The sequence below is a fragment of the Lithobates pipiens genome, unplaced genomic scaffold (assembly GCF_037356315.1).
Source record: "Lithobates pipiens isolate NorthernLeopardFrog02 unplaced genomic scaffold, aLitPip1_a1.2 Scaffold_16, whole genome shotgun sequence".
Lineage (NCBI taxonomy): Eukaryota > Metazoa > Chordata > Amphibia > Anura > Ranidae > Lithobates > Lithobates pipiens.
The window spans coordinates 634,848,806-634,864,588 of NW_027507748.1; the positions used below are offsets into that span (position 1 = coordinate 634,848,806).

Below are 15,783 nucleotides of genomic sequence, written 5' to 3' on the forward strand. Positions count from 1 at the left end.
GTGAACTCGAGTGTTCACAGACAGGAAAATCTAGGAGGAAACTCCAAGAGGAAGCGAAAAAAAAGAAAAAAAAGAAAAAAAAGACCTCTGTTATACAGAACAGCCTCGGGTCTATATAAAGAACATTACAGGAGCTACACACACAGATTTTAAATTCTAACAACGTAAATGTAATATATTGCAGCTTACTGATCCTTAGACATGGAGGTTGCATTAGCTTTTTTTTTTCTTTTTCTTTAAATTGTTTTCCTTTATTTCCACCTGATGATCCAGCCAGTATGACCTCTTTCACACTGCCGGCGCCCGGGCGTCAGAGGTAAAGAGCCACTTTGCCATCGTTTTAGTGGCACTATTCGGCCCCTACCGGGGCGGATTTAAACCCTGCTAGCGGGCAAGAAAGGGTTAAAAACCAGCTGTGAAAGGGTTAAAACCACCGCAAAGCGCTGCTACAGCAGCGCTATGCCGGTGGTATAGCCGCGCTGCCCCACTACTTTCAATAGGCAGGAGCGGTGAAGGAGCAGTGTACACACCACTCCTTCACCGCTCCAAAGATGCTGCTAGCAGGACTTTTTTTTAGTGTCCTGCCAGCGCACCGCTCCAGTGTGAAAGTCCTCGGAGCTGGGAAGTTCTGTAGTTCTCAGGGATAACTAATAAGAATTCAGCACAGGCAGAGAGCACAAGTAGTTATCAGCTGACAAGAATTTTGATTAGACCAGCCGTTTGTTTTGCAACAGATATGAAAAAAGGATGCTGGGATTTTTCAGAAATCCCCGTACGGTCCCACTGAATCGGGGATGGTTGGGAGGCCCCTGTGGTCCTGCCCACGCTATGCCACTGATTTGTTGTTAGTGTTTACATACCTTTTAAGGGAGCGGGTTACAGAAGTCAGTGCAAGCATTACTTGAAGTAATATCATTTCTGAGACATGTAGAGCAGACAACATACGGCTCTGGTATTATAGAGATGCATGTCAACTTGTTTATTTATTTGTTTAACTTTGAACATGTATACCAATGTAAATTACCAGACATAATTGTATCTCGGCAACATGTTCAAGTGATAGTAACTCTATATATATATATTTTAATCACAAACATATCATACTCCCCTGCTCTGTACAATGATTTTACACAGAACAGCCCCGATCCTCCTCTTCTTGAGTCCCCCTACCAGCGCTCCTGGCTCCTACACCCCCACTCAGTGCCCACAATAGCAAGCTGCTTGCTATGGGGCACTTGTGCAGGCTTGCCCCCAAACCGGCTGTGTGTGTCCTCACGGCTCCCTCCTCACTGGCTAGGACTAACAACAACGGCTCCCGCTGCGGTTTCTGAGCCTATGAGGAGGGAGAGAGTCGGGAGAGCTGCTGCTCATGTGCACAGCAATGGATAGAGATTGGGATCAGGGAAGTATGGTAAGATGGGGCTGGAGGGAGAGCTGCAACCTTCTGCCTTTAGAGACACTAATTGTTGATTTCACTTTTTTTTGCATTTTTTTATATTTTAACCACATCAATACAGGGCACTTTCACCCCCTTCCTTCCCAGACCAATGTTCAGCTTTCAGCGCTGTCACATTTTCAATGACAATTACTCAGTCATGCTGTTCACACAAATAGAGCTTTCTTTTGGTGGTATTTATTCACATCTCCGTTTTTTATTTTTTGCAATATAAACGAAAATAGCGGGAAATTTGGGGAAAATAAATATTTTCTTCTTTTCAATTCAAAAGAAATACAATAAAATCGAATTTGGTCATAAATTAGACACAGCCGTCATGTGATCAGGAGGGCAAATCACAGGGCCCTCCTGCCAATCAGAGATGTGTGTCCGGGTGATACAAGCGCAATGGGGTTCACACCGCTGTGCGGGCACGCGATCCATCCTCCTTCCGAGAGATGTTCCTGAAGGAGAGAGCGCCCACCCGTCCGTTTATGTGCAGTGGCCGGGTGGGAAGTGGTTAAGGCTTACATCCAGATTTAAACTTAGACCGCTGAAGACCCACACCAGGAAGAAGCTGGGGAAAAGCTGTTGGCACTGGTAAGGGTTTTGGACTGTCAAAACAAAGGGAAGTACAAAAATGTGCATTTATTATTTTTTATAGCAGGAGCCTGTAAAGTATTGTACCAGTGATCAGCAGATCACTAATGCCATGCAGGACTCCTGCAGATCTGTCAGTGTATAGGCTTGCTTGTACCTCATATGAGGAAGCCGATACATACTGACAGAAAGAATGAATGAAATACCACAGTGCTCCCAGCGCAATGGTAGTTCATTGAAAACTACAAGCCGACAGCCGCAAAGGCTGCCAGACCTTGTAGATTTCCATTCAGAGCGCTGTGGCGGAGCCCCCCACGGCCACTTTTTACAAAAAAAATTTACAGCTAGCAGGTGGAGAATCCCCACTAGCTGGTATAGGGGGAATTAAGGAGGTGTGGGGGCTGGTGCATTCATAACATGTTTCATGTTAAACCCCGAATATGGGTGTTACATGTAACATGTTAAGAACGGTGAACTTATCCTTTAAGTAAAAGTGGTTCTGTTACCAATAGCAACCATTTCTTTACTTTATTTAAAAGTTAACATTTGACTTATTGGTAAGACAACAGCTCCATTTTGGCATCATGTTTTGTAAGCACCCATGCATATCCAAAACTTATACAAATGAAATTGAACAGCTTGCTGTTCGTTCTGTTCCCTATAGTAATATAATAAAGGTAAGTAATTACCAGCTATAGTAAGTTATTTGAATAACACACTAAAAAGTGATAATGTGCATAGTATATTAAAGTCCATAAATCACACTTTGATAGGGTCAAACTATGTGTCGACAGTTGATAACTTCATCCAACACTACATCACATGACAAAAACGTGTCTCCACTCCCCAGTTTGGATGTAAACTCACCAGAAAGATTTGCCTCACACTCTTGTGTTTTGGCAATCAAGCAGTTAACCACCATAGGATTCAGAGGAATCCGGTCAGTGCACGTTCCCTAGCATGTAATATAGGAGAAATAAGACTCCAAATAGTGTGATATCATCAAATTTAAATAAAGCATTTATTAAAAAACATAGCCCGATGGTAATATACTCACAAACAGGATAAAAGTGCGTTCATATGATGCAGATGCCAGAGATACCCTGTCATGGTGGACATAAGGTATAGGTCATTCTTCCCCTGATCTGATCATTCAAAACACTTGGATCGTTACTTCCGGTGGTGTGCGAATGCTACGTACCAACACGTTTCGTCATACCGACTTCATCCTGGGATTGGCTGTATGGCGCGGTAACCGTCTTTAAATACACCCACTTATGCAAATGACAGGAAATTGCTTATCCACCCTCACATTGTCCCCACAGCAATGCTATCTCTAGCATCCACCACAGACATAGCACATTAATCCATATGACTTTAAAACGTCATCACAATCAGTTCACAATTGAATACTTTTCATATAATCAATATACTGTCGATATAATTGGACTGAATATAATGTATATCAATTAAAACGATAATTAAAAGAATCATGAGCAAAACACTTAAATAACGTTCAGAATTGAAATATTGTATATTAACTGGACACTAACTACATATTACAAATATGTAATTGATCAGCATCAATTAATTAACCACTTCAGATCCGCGCTATTGCCAAATGACGGCATTAGCGCGGACCTACATTTCCGGGACTACGTCTATTGACGTCGTCCCGGTTACGAGCGGCCTGCGCGCCCCCTGAGGGGCGCGCGCGGCGCGCTCTGTGATCGGCGAGTCCGTGAGACTCGCCTGATCACCGATCCGTGTAAGGGGTCGATCCCGACCCCTTATCACGTGATCAGCTGTCAGCCAATGACAGCTGATCATGTGATAGAACGGAGCCGGTAATCGGCTATTATTCCTCCTCGCGCTGACAGCGCGAGGAGAGAAAAAAAAAGCCGATCACCGGCGGCCGTGATCGGGACATCAGTCCCGATCACGGCCATCAATACAAGGGACCACCTGCCACCTGCCTGTGCCCACCTGCCTCCCGCAGTGCCATCCTGAAGTAAAATAAAAGCAAAAGTAAGTGCCCCCCGTCAGTGCCCATAGTGCCCACAGTGCCACCCACAGTGCCACCCACAGTGCCACCCACAGTGCCACCCAATCTGCCTCAAAGGTGCTGCACCCCAGTGCCGCCCATCAGTGCCCAGCAGTGCCGCCCATCAGTGCCCAGCAGTGCCGCCCATCAGTGCCCAGCAGTGCCACCTATCAGAGCCACCTATCAGTGCCACCTATCAGTGCCCATCAGTCCCATCTATCTGTGGTACCTATCAGTGCCCATCCGTGCCACCCATCCGTGCCACTTATCCGTGCCACCCATCCGTGCCATCTTATCTGTGCCCATCTTTGCCCATCAGTGCCGCCTTATCTGTGCCCATCGGTGCCGCCTTATCTGTGCCTATTAGTGCCGCCTTAACTATGCCTATCAGTGCCCACCGGTGCAGCCTATCAGTGCCCACCAATGCAGCCCATCAGTGCCCACCAATGCAGCCCATCAGTGCCCACCAATGCAGCCTATCAGTGCCACCTAATCAGCGCACTTCAATGAAGGAGAAAAATGACCCGTTTGCAAAATTTTATAACAAACTATTAAAACATGATTTTTTTTTTTTTTTTTTTGCATCTTTTTTTGTTTGTTTAGCAAAAAATAAAACTCCGAGCTGTAACTAAATACCACCAAAAGAAAGCTCTATTTGTGGGAAAAAAATGATAAAAATTTCATTTGGGTACAGTGTTGTATGACCGCGTAATTGTCACTCAAAGTGCATCAGCGCTGAAAGCTGAAAATTGGTCTGGGACTGAGGGGGGTTTAAGTGCCCAGTAAGCAAGTGGTTAAGTAACCTATTTATTTAAAAATTATTTATAAACCAGTTTAGATCAAGTTCTATATTCATCCTATTAGGTGCCAGACACTTCATAAAAAAATATACATTTAGTCTCCTACTGGGAGAGGTCCCTCACCCGATTAGAACCCCTCCAAGAGATTCCTACCTCACCCTTCCTACCTTATTAATCGAACAGTTGGGACAGCTGTTCAGATTGATAGTGGCTTATGGAATAAGTCTATTTCTTATTCACAGAATAATTATAACCATCAGATTGAGGTTTTTAAAGGTTTGGCCCTAAAGGATCTGGAGAAGTTACAAGAGAAGGGTTAATCCTATCCTATATTAGAGTATCAAGTCATTGGAGGGAAGAAATATCATTATACGCCCAGCTGATAAAGGTGGGGGTGTAGTGGTATTGGATAAAGAGTTCTACCACAACCAATTGCTAAATATGTTGGGCGATAAGAAAACTTATACTAAATAGACTAGAGACCCCACAGACCTTTATACGAAACAGTTAAATGAAATTGTTGAGTGGGGTTTTAGGATGAGAGCTATAAATAAAAGAAAAAAAGATATTTGGTCCCTAGTGCATGTAGGATAACAATAATTTACACGTTTCCAAAGATCCAAGAGTACACCTTAGCCACCTGCATGACCTATTGTGAATGGGATTGGTTAGGTTACTGCAAGGTTGGGGGAATTTTTGGATACATTTTTAGAACGCAGTATACAGAGTACTAAAGCGTATTTAAAAGATACAAAGGATTTGTTGAATGGCCTTGGTGATATTAAATTGGACCTTGAAGATGTTATGTTGTCCATGTGGCCTATTCTATATAGGGAGGACAAAAAGATTGCTGAAGATACGTATAGCAGAACATCCGACTAATATAAAGAACAGCTTTAAATATTTTAGGGAGAAACATAACAGAGACCCCCCCACAGTGCTACAATTTTGTGGAATCGACTGTGTATTTCCCTCTTGAAGGGGTTCTAATCAGGTGAGGGACCTCTCCCAGAGGGAGACTAAATGGATATTTTTAATTTAGTGTCTAGCACCTAATGGGATGAATATAGAACTTGATCTAAATTGTTTTATAAATGATTTTTAAATAAATAGGTTAGTTATGGGTTAATTAATGTAGATTTCATATTTGGAATATGTTGTAAGTGTCCAGTTAATACACATTATTTCAATTCTGGAAGTTATATAAGGCCGCGTACACACGGGCGGACTGTTCGCCCAACCTTGTCCGCTGAACAGTGTTTGGGCGGACAGTCCGCCCGTGTGTGGGCTTTCAGTGGACAGTTTCAGCGGACAGTTGGACGGACAAAGTCTTTCGGAAATTCCGAAAAACTGTCCGCTGAAACTGTGTTTGAGCGAACAGTCCGCCCGTGTGTAGGCTACTTTCGAAATGAGCAAACTGTTCCCGCTCGGAAAGTCCGCCCATTTCGAGCGCGTGTACAGGTAGGCGGGGCCCGCGAAGGAGACGTCGCGGGCTCCGCCGCCTGGAATGGACTTAAAGGGGAACCCAACGCCAAAAAAAATCGGCGTGGGGGTTCCCCCAAAGTCCACACCAGACCCTTGTCCGAGCACGCTACCCGGCCGGCCAGGAAAGGGGGGGGGGGGCGAGCGAGCGCGCCCCCCCTCCTGAGCCGTACCAGGCTGCGTGCCCTCAACATGGGGGGTGCCTTGGGGAAGGGGGGGCCGCGCGGCCCCCCCACCCCAAAGCACCTTGTCCCCATGTTGATGAGGACAAGGGCCTCTTCCCGACAACCCTGGCCGTTGGTTGTCGGGGTCTGCGGGCGGGGGGCTTATCGGAATCCGGGAGCCCCCTTTAAGAAGGGGGCCCCCGGATACCGGCCCCCCACCCTATGTGAATGAGTATGGGGTACAATGTACCCCTACCCATTCACCTGTGAAATAAAGTACAAAAAAAAACACAACACAGGGAAAAAATATTTTATTGCACAGCTCCGGGGGTCTTCTTGCCGGACTCCTCCGCTATCTGTGTGTAGCTCTTTTGCTAGCGGAGGAGTCCGGCTTTCTTCCCCGCCGCCGGCCTCTTCTCCCGACTTCGGGGGTCTTGTCCCCCTCTTCGGTTCTTCTGCCGGGCCACCGCGCCTTCTTGTAGCTCTTTTGCAGGCGGTGGCCCGGTCTTCTGTCGCCGCTGCCTTCCGTTCTTCTGTCGCCGCCTTCGGTTCTTCTGCCGGGCCACCGCGCCTTCTTGTAGCTCTTTTACAGGCGGTGGCCTGGTCTTCTGTCGCCGCTGTCGTCGCCGCCGCCGCCTTCCGTTCTTGTTCTTCTTCTCCTGGAGATGTTGACTCGACGAGCTCTCCGGCCGGAATGCCAGGGACACGCTCCGCTGCCACTTATATAGTGACAATGGGGCGGTGTCACATGGTATATGTCACATGGGTTGGTCACATGGTGACCCCGCCCCCTTACGATGTCATAGTCCCCATGTGACATCAACCCATGTGACCAACCCATGTGACATATACCATGTGACACCGCCCCATTGTCACTATATAAGTGTCCGCACAGCGCGGCTCTGGCATTCCGGCCGGAGAGCTCGTCGAGTCAACATCTCCAGGAGAAGAAGAAGAAGAACAAGAAGAACAAGAACGGAAGGCGGCGGCGGCGGCGACGACAGCGGCGACAGAAGACCGGGCCACCGCCTGTAAAAGAGCTACAAGAAGGCGCGGTGGCCCGGCAGAAGAACCGAAGGCGGCGACAGAAGAACGGAAGGCAGCGGCGACAGAAGACCGGGCCACCGCCTGCAAAAGAGCTACAAGAAGGCGCGGTGGCCCGGCAGAAGAACCGAAGAGGGGGACAAGACCCCCGAAGTCAGGAGAAGAGGCCGGCGGCGAGGAAGAAAGCCGGACTCCTCCGCTAGCAAAAGAGCTACACACAGATAGCGGAGGAGTCCGGCGAGAAGACCCCCGGAGCTGTGCAATAAAATATTTTTTCCCTGTGTTGTGTTTTTTTTTGTACTTTATTTCACAGGTGAATGGGTAGGGGTACATTGTACCCCATACTCATTCACATAGGGTGGGGGGCCGGTATCCGGGGGCCCCCTTCTTAAAGGGGGCTCCTGGATTCCGATAAGCCCCCCGCCCGCAGACCCCGACAACCAACGGCCAGGGTTGTCGGGAAGAGGCCCTTGTCCTCATCAACATGGGGACAAGGTGCTTTGGGGTGGGGGGGCCGCGCGGCCCCCCCTTCCCCAAGGCACCCCCCATGTTGAGGGCACGTGGCCTGGTACGGCTCAGGAGGGGGGGGCGCGCTCGCTCACCCCCCCCCCTTTCCTGGCCGGCCGGGTAGCGTGCTCGGACAAGGGTCTGGTGTGGACTTTGGGGGAACCCCCACGCCGATTTTTTTCGGCGTTGGGGTTCCCCTTTAAGCCCATTCCAGGCGGCGGAGCCCGCGACGTCTCCTTCGCGGGCCCCGCCTACCTGTACACGCGCTCGAAATGGGCGGATTTGCCTCCTCCTTACGTGGGCGAGTCCGTTCATTTCAAAAGTTGAGCGAACTGTTTGGCAAACAGTTCGCTGAAACAGTCCGCTCGTGTGTGGGCAAGTCCGCTCATGCAAATTTTGAGCGGACTGTTTGCCGAAACTGTTTGACGAACAAGGTTGGGCAAACAGTCCGCGCGTGTGTACGCGGCCTAAGTGTTTGCTCATGATTCTTTTAACCACTTCAGCCCTGGAAGATTTGGCTGCTCAATGACCAGGGCATTTTTTGCGATACGGCACTTCGTCACTTTGACAATTGCGCGGTCATGTGACACTAACCAAACAAAAACGCCCTTTTTCCCACAAATAGAACTTTCTTTTGGTGTTATTTGTTCATCTCTGCGTTTTTTATTTTTTGTGCTATAAACAAAAAAAGTTGACAGTTTTGAAAAAAATATATAAAATAAATACAATAATCACAATAAGCATATATTGATTGGTTTGCGCAAAATTTATAGCGTCTACAAAATAGGGGATAGATTTATGGGATTTTCATTATTATTATTATTTTTTTACTAGTAATGGCAGCGATCTGCGATTTTTATCTGGACTGCAACATAATGGCAGACACATCGGACACTTTTGACACATTTTTGGGATGATTGACAATTATACAGCGATCAGTGCTATAAAAATGCACTGATCACTGTTTCAATGTCACTGGCAGGGAAGGGGTTAACTCTAGGGGGAGATCAAGGGGTTAACTGTGTTCCCTAGTGTGTGTTCTAACTGAGGGTGGAGGGGACTGACTAGAGGAGATGACAGATCGTGGTTTCTAGCCATTAGAAACTCACGATCTGCGTCTCCTCTCCGCACAGAACAGGGATTTGTGTGTTTACACACACACGTCCCTGTTCTGCCTCTTGTGCCAGTGATCGTGCGTGGCTGGCGGTTATCTCAACTGGCGGTCATAAGCATGGGCACCGCACTGCAGCGAACACATGCCTGCTATTCCGCTTAAAGGAGCCGACGTACAGTTATGACGGCTCGCAGGATCGTGCCGACCTGCTGCCGTATAATGATGGCGGCTGGTCGGCAAGCGGTTAATTATCTTTTTCATTGATATACATTATATTCGGTCCAATTATATCAACTGTATGTTATTTATATGAAAAGTATTCAATTGTGAACTGATTGTGATGACGTTTTAAAGTCATATGAATTGTAATGTGCTTTGTTTGGATGCTAGCAATATCATTGCCGTGGGGACACTGATGGCGGATAAGCAATTTCCTGTCATTTGCATAAGTGGGTGTATTTAAAGACTGTTGCCAACTGGAAGTGACAAGTGTTTCGAGCGATCAGATCAGGGGGGTGTGGTGTTGGATGAAGTTATCAACTGTGGACACATAGTTTGACCCTATCAAAGTGCAATTTATGGACTTTAATATACTATGCACATTATCACTTTTTGGTGTGTTATTCAAATATCATAGCTGGTTATTACTTACCTTTAGCGCTACTGTTTACCTGTTCTCATTTATATTTGGTAGCCTGTTTGTATACTTTATCATTTGTAAATGGCTGCTTATTCCAATTATACATCTTTGAATTATCATTTTATCCGTGGCGCAGTGTCTAGATGCCATTTTGGGGTGCGTTCTATTTGATCTTGTGGTTTTAGTAATATAACAATGCAGGAAAACCAGCATACAAGTGCAACCTGGGACAAAAATATATGAAAGATAAAGCTGCTGTGTACCGCCGTCATCTACAAAAAAAAAAAAACTAGATTCCTTAACTACCAAAAGAAGAAGAATGAGATGCAAGCTGTGTCAGGCATCTGCTATGTAAAGCCAAGTACAAGCAACACTAATGTAGCTGCCTATTGTCTACACGGATTTGTTGGAGTACACCACAAATTAATATAGGAAAATCCCCAACAATGGCAAGCACAGAGAACAGACATCTAAAAAACTGAGGAATGAATACATGAACAGACTGGAAATATAAAAGCAGTACACAGATACATAAAGGAAATCTTGGACACCATGGGCATCGTTTAACCCCAAAAAATGTAAATGGTTCTAAAGTCAAAACATTTTTTACTTTATTGGATTCCCTTTAAATAAAAAAAGCCCCACTAACTGTCCCCCCCACCCGAAAAACTGGCTCCTGCTGCTATCTAACTCCTGTGATGAGGGAACGTAGAGGTGCCTTGCCTGTTCTGTGAGTGTGTTTATGGACGGGGTGCCCCCATAGGAACAAGGACCTGGTCTGCTAGGGAGGGACCTGGTGCAAGGAGAAGCAGACAGTGCGGGTGGGGAATGTCAGAAGAGGAGGTAAGGGACTGCTCTGTGGAATATCTTTGCACAGAGCATTTTAAAAAAAAAAAAAAAAAAAAAAAAAAAAATTATATATATATATATATATATATATCCTTTAGTATCACTTTAAGCGTTAAGGGTTAAGCTCTAAGGCCTATTCTGCTGTTACGACTTTATAAATTGTGGAAATCTGGCAATTCAATGCAATCAGAAATGGACTGGATCAAGTAGTACAAGAAAAGATGCTATTAAGGTGCTCTGAGGTGGGACCAGACTTCCAACAAACCTGAAAAATGTGTGGGATGCTGAGGGTTCTTCAACAAGCAGGACGGACGACAGGACAGGTCAGCATTTTCTTTACAGGGGTCCCTTTTTATTATAGTTTTTATACTATTGATTCCAGTTGCTTTAAGAGGAACAGCACAAGTCACAAACATAACGGTGAGATATCTGCTCATCTGTGATCATCTCTTCAATTGCAACAATGTTTGGGATACATTTCATTTCAATAGAATGATACTGACTTATTTTTCAGGTTATATTAGCGGTCATTCCATGAAGCATGATACAATTAAAACATTTAAATACAGGACCATAAGGGAATATTTTCACATGTAATGGCCCGTGCAACCCCTTTGAAAGTGATCCACGTTTGACAGGTGGTGAGGAGGTGATTTGTCATCTCCTCTGCACCTGTTTTAACCCTAAAAATGCTGAACCACCCCATACAAGTAAATAGGTCACACTTGGAAGTGGTATTACCTGCCGAATGCGACCTGCGGTTTCAATTTTGTTGCAACCCTGAAGCAAAGCATCATGGTTGCAGCATATGTTTAGCCCTAAGTAGCTACATGTCCTTCTTTAGGTGGACAGTCAGACCGTGGCTCCCTGGCCGTCTGTGTGAATGAGCCCCAATTATAGACTTGTGTATCTTCACTTGGATCTTCACCCATATTTTCAACGTATACTTTTTACAATGCCAAGCCGCAGTACAATAATAAATGGATATATCAAGACTTTAGATTTACAGGTATATTATTTTCTTTTAATTTTCCGTCACTTTCGGTCCCAGCCGCCTAGGTGATTCCATCATAAGGAGATCCTGTGCACTCTTGGGATATCGGCGTAATCTATCCCAGGAGTCTACAGGTTGTTTAATCGTCAAATCTTGTGGATGCACTGTCACTAATGCGCATGTCCGAGATCAGGAGGTGCATGCTGGGTAAACCAGCTGCACTACATCCTGGAACTCAGGACAACTAAGATGGCCACTGCCAGCATTTCTACAGGGGCCAGTAACCAGGACATTTGTCAAGTAAGGATTATAATCACAACATTGATCATATCCAAATTAAATAAAGGGATTTGTACAGATCATGGGGTTGTGTTTATTGAATTTTTGAGTAGGAGACAGTATCTCTAACATTCATATGTGTAGTAGGCCAATTCAATATACAGTGTGAGATGGCCCTGGTAGGTAGGACAGGCATGACTTGTAGTTCTAGCAGCCAGTGAGTGACAAGTCTCTCAATTCATCAGGGCGGACTCTGAGAAGGGTCGGTGTAACACTAACCTCGGAAATGTTTTTGTCAGTCTCCTTTCTTTTCTCTTCCAGCTTTCTCTCAATGCCAACAATCCCAACCGCTTTTATTCTTCCAGCCTGTGTAGGAGAAAAAGGAAAGAGGAAGGAACATGAGACCATTCTTAGGAGAGAACAGAATTTTATGAAAGAAATAATCATTAGTTACAGGATGTAAATATGCATTGACCAGCTGCCTGAGCATTGTTCATAGTGCTGTAAACAGTGCAGCAGCTCACAATGGAAACCTTAATGCTACTTGTACAGTGAGGGAAGAGGGACAGACATTGAGAAGCAACACAATTCACAACAAAAACATGCATACAGCCTTTCACCAACAAACAATCTAGGGTGCAATTCACTAAAGAATTCCACATGCCATATGAAGGTCACGTGATTTATTTTTCAGAAATATTGGATGAAATAATGAGAGTAAATTGGTCAAAGTAAAATATTGAATGCAAAATACAGCAAAATAAGCCACTAAGTCCAGGTCTTTTCTGACACTTTTTATTTTTTTATTTACAAGTAAAAATCTGTATTTTTTTTGCTAGAAAATTATTTAGAACACATTATATATATATATATATATATATATATATATATATATATATATATATATATATATATATATATATATATATATATATATATATATATACACACATACATACATACATACATACATACACACACACACACACACATGCCTGCCCAGTGCACCTGCGCGCCGCTGTCTACGGCGTATGCGCCGTAGACAGCAGTGGCTGTCTTTTAGTACATATCTCCTAAACCGTATAGGTTTAGGAGATATTTCTTGACCTACAGGTACGCCTTAATCTAGGCTTACCTGTAGGTCAAAGTGGTTTGGAAGGGTTTACAACCACTTTAAAAATATGCATAAGCGATTCTTTAAACATTTTTACATGCTACAAAGGAGGTCTAGAGCTAGATTTATTGCTCTAGCTATAACGTTTACGATGATACGTGTCCCATATTATATATATATTTTTTTTTTTCTCCCTTTTATTGTTATTGCATGGAATGTAAATATCCCTTGTGATAACAATAGGCAGTGACACGTACTCTTTAGGCTCCATTCACACTTGTACGGGGATTATGCTGTTTGTTCATTAAGATTCTCTAACAAACCTCCGAGGGCTTCACAGAACAGTTGTATTTATATGGAGATTAAATGACACACAGGTGGACGCTATTGACTAATTAGATGACCTCTGAAGGCAATTGGTTCCACTGGATTTTAGTTAGGGGTATCAGAGTAAAGCAGGCCACACTTTTCAGATATTATTTGTAAAAACTTAGAAAACAATTTATCCTTTTCCATCCACTTCACAATTATTTGCCACTTTGTGTTGGTCTATCACATAAAACCCCAATAAAGTACATTTTTGGTTGCAAGATGACAAAATGAAGAAAATGTCAAGGGGTATGACTACTTTTTGAAGGAACTGTACCAGATCAAAATGTAGGTACTTGCACTAGTTGCATTAAAAACAATTACGTCATGGATTTCTTATACCTAGCTGCATTCTTAGTTGACCTTTTTATATGCTCGGAGTTCAGCTTTAACATTTCCTCAAAGTCGCATACTTCAAGGGCATTATAGATTAGGAGTGGCTGCAACCAAATAACTTGTTGGTAGGTCTGCAAATTTAATCTTCACGCAGTTTATTGTATATTAAGAATTATACTTTCCTTATGTCCCACGGGTTTCATGAGTCACTGAAAAGCAAGTGCTAACTATGCGTATCCTCAGGGAATCCTTGCTTTACATTAAAAACAAAAGGCCAGAAAAAAACAAGCTTGTAAAACTGAAGGAGGTTTTTTACAGGTATGATCACACATAAGCGAGCTGACACGGTACGAGAACAGTGAGCAATCAGATGTTATCGTGTGATATACCGATTCTCTAATCATGAAAACCACAGGAAAATGTATGCTGGTAAATCATTTAGCAGTTTTGCAATAGACCGCTTGCAGAAGCGCTGCTCTCTCTCTTCTCACAGGCTACACTGATAGCAGCAGGAACCATTGGCCATTGCTGCTGTCACTCAAATCCTGTAAGGAAGAGGACTAGAGCTGCATGATTAATCGCGGAGAATCGTTATCGCAATTCTCTGCCTCCCACGATCTCAATCCCGGATTTGAACGATTCTTATAGGGTTAAAATAAGAAATTGGCAGCTTACATCTGAGGAGGTAAAAAGCATGCAGCGATCAATGGTGTCCTTGGCATGCTGGCATCCGTATTGTGGCGTGATGGTGAGGTTGCCTGTATTGGAGCAGAGGGGAAGCCGTCGACCGCGACGGAGTCAGTGTGGAACGCAAATGGTGGGAACCGGAACTGACGTCAGCAAAGAACGTGATGGTGATGCTGTGGATGGGATTGGGCAGTATCGCGTTTTTTCTTCCCAGAGGTCCTGCGGACAGCACACCCTTGCGCCCACAAGCGTATACATGAGTGGCAAGTTCTCTACTGAAATGTGAGTCAGTGTGTGTGTGTGTGTGTGTATTCCTGATCTTAAAAAAAAAAAAAAAAAAAAAAAAAAAAAAAAAATTAAACTACCCTCCCATACCCACTAGCTATGCAAGTCTCGCCCGCATATGTAAACGGCGTCCAAACCACACGTGAGGTATCACCGCAAACGTTACAGCAAGAACAACAATTCTAGCACTAGGCATCCTCTGTAACTCTAAACAGGTAACCTGTCAAAAAAAAAATATATATATATTTTTTTAACCCATTGCCTATGGAGATTTTGAAGTACCGAAGTTTGGCACCATACCACGAGTGTCGCAATATTAAAGCATGACATGTGAGGTATCTATTTACTCGGCGAGGGCGTAACATCATCTGTTACATTATAGAGAAAAAATAAAAATAAATGGGCTAACTTTACAGTTTTGTTTTTTTATTCATGAAAATGTTGTCCCCCCCCCCCCCCAAAAAAAAAATCACATGTGAAAAATTACCACAAATACCGTGTGATATAAAAAGTTCCAACAGGCGCTGTTTTATTCCCTAGAGTGTATGCTAAAAAAACAAAAACAAAAATAAAAAAAAACATATGTTTGGGGGGTTCTGATTAATAATAATCTAGCAAAAAAAAAAAAACATGTTTACAGTTTTTGAGAATCATGATCTTTATTTTCCAAGCAAAAAATGTGTAATTCTCATTTTTTCCAGAATAATGCCGCTCTAGAAGGGACATGGCCAAGATATGCAGTATGTGTCTACAGACGCACATAGCTCAGCTTGGGAGTATGCACGCATGAGCGCCCCCTTAGCACATGGTTTGCAAAGGGGCAACTCCGAGAAGGGCGAGGAGCAGACAGAGCCAGTGGGGGACCGAATAAAAGAGAAGGTAAACCACTGCTCTGTGCAACACCCTTGCACAGAGCAGATAAGCATAACTTGTGTTTAATTTTAATGAATTTTAATGATATATACTTTTTCTGGAGCCAGGAATATAGCAACACAATACAAAATTAGGCAAAAACTTATTGCAACCAATATACGTCCTCA

General features: G+C 44.1%; 1 protein-coding gene across 1 annotated transcript in view; it reads right to left on the minus strand.

Moving 5' to 3' along the window:
* Window positions 1–15,783, minus strand: part of VPS36 (vacuolar protein sorting 36 homolog) — a 68,157-nt gene that overhangs the window by 20,353 nt on the left and 32,021 nt on the right. Inside the window, exon 6 of the mRNA XM_077484214.1 lies at window positions 12,232–12,318. Coding sequence (XP_077340340.1) covers window positions 12,232–12,318 — 87 coding nt within the window. The remainder of the gene's footprint in view (window positions 1–12,231; window positions 12,319–15,783) is intronic.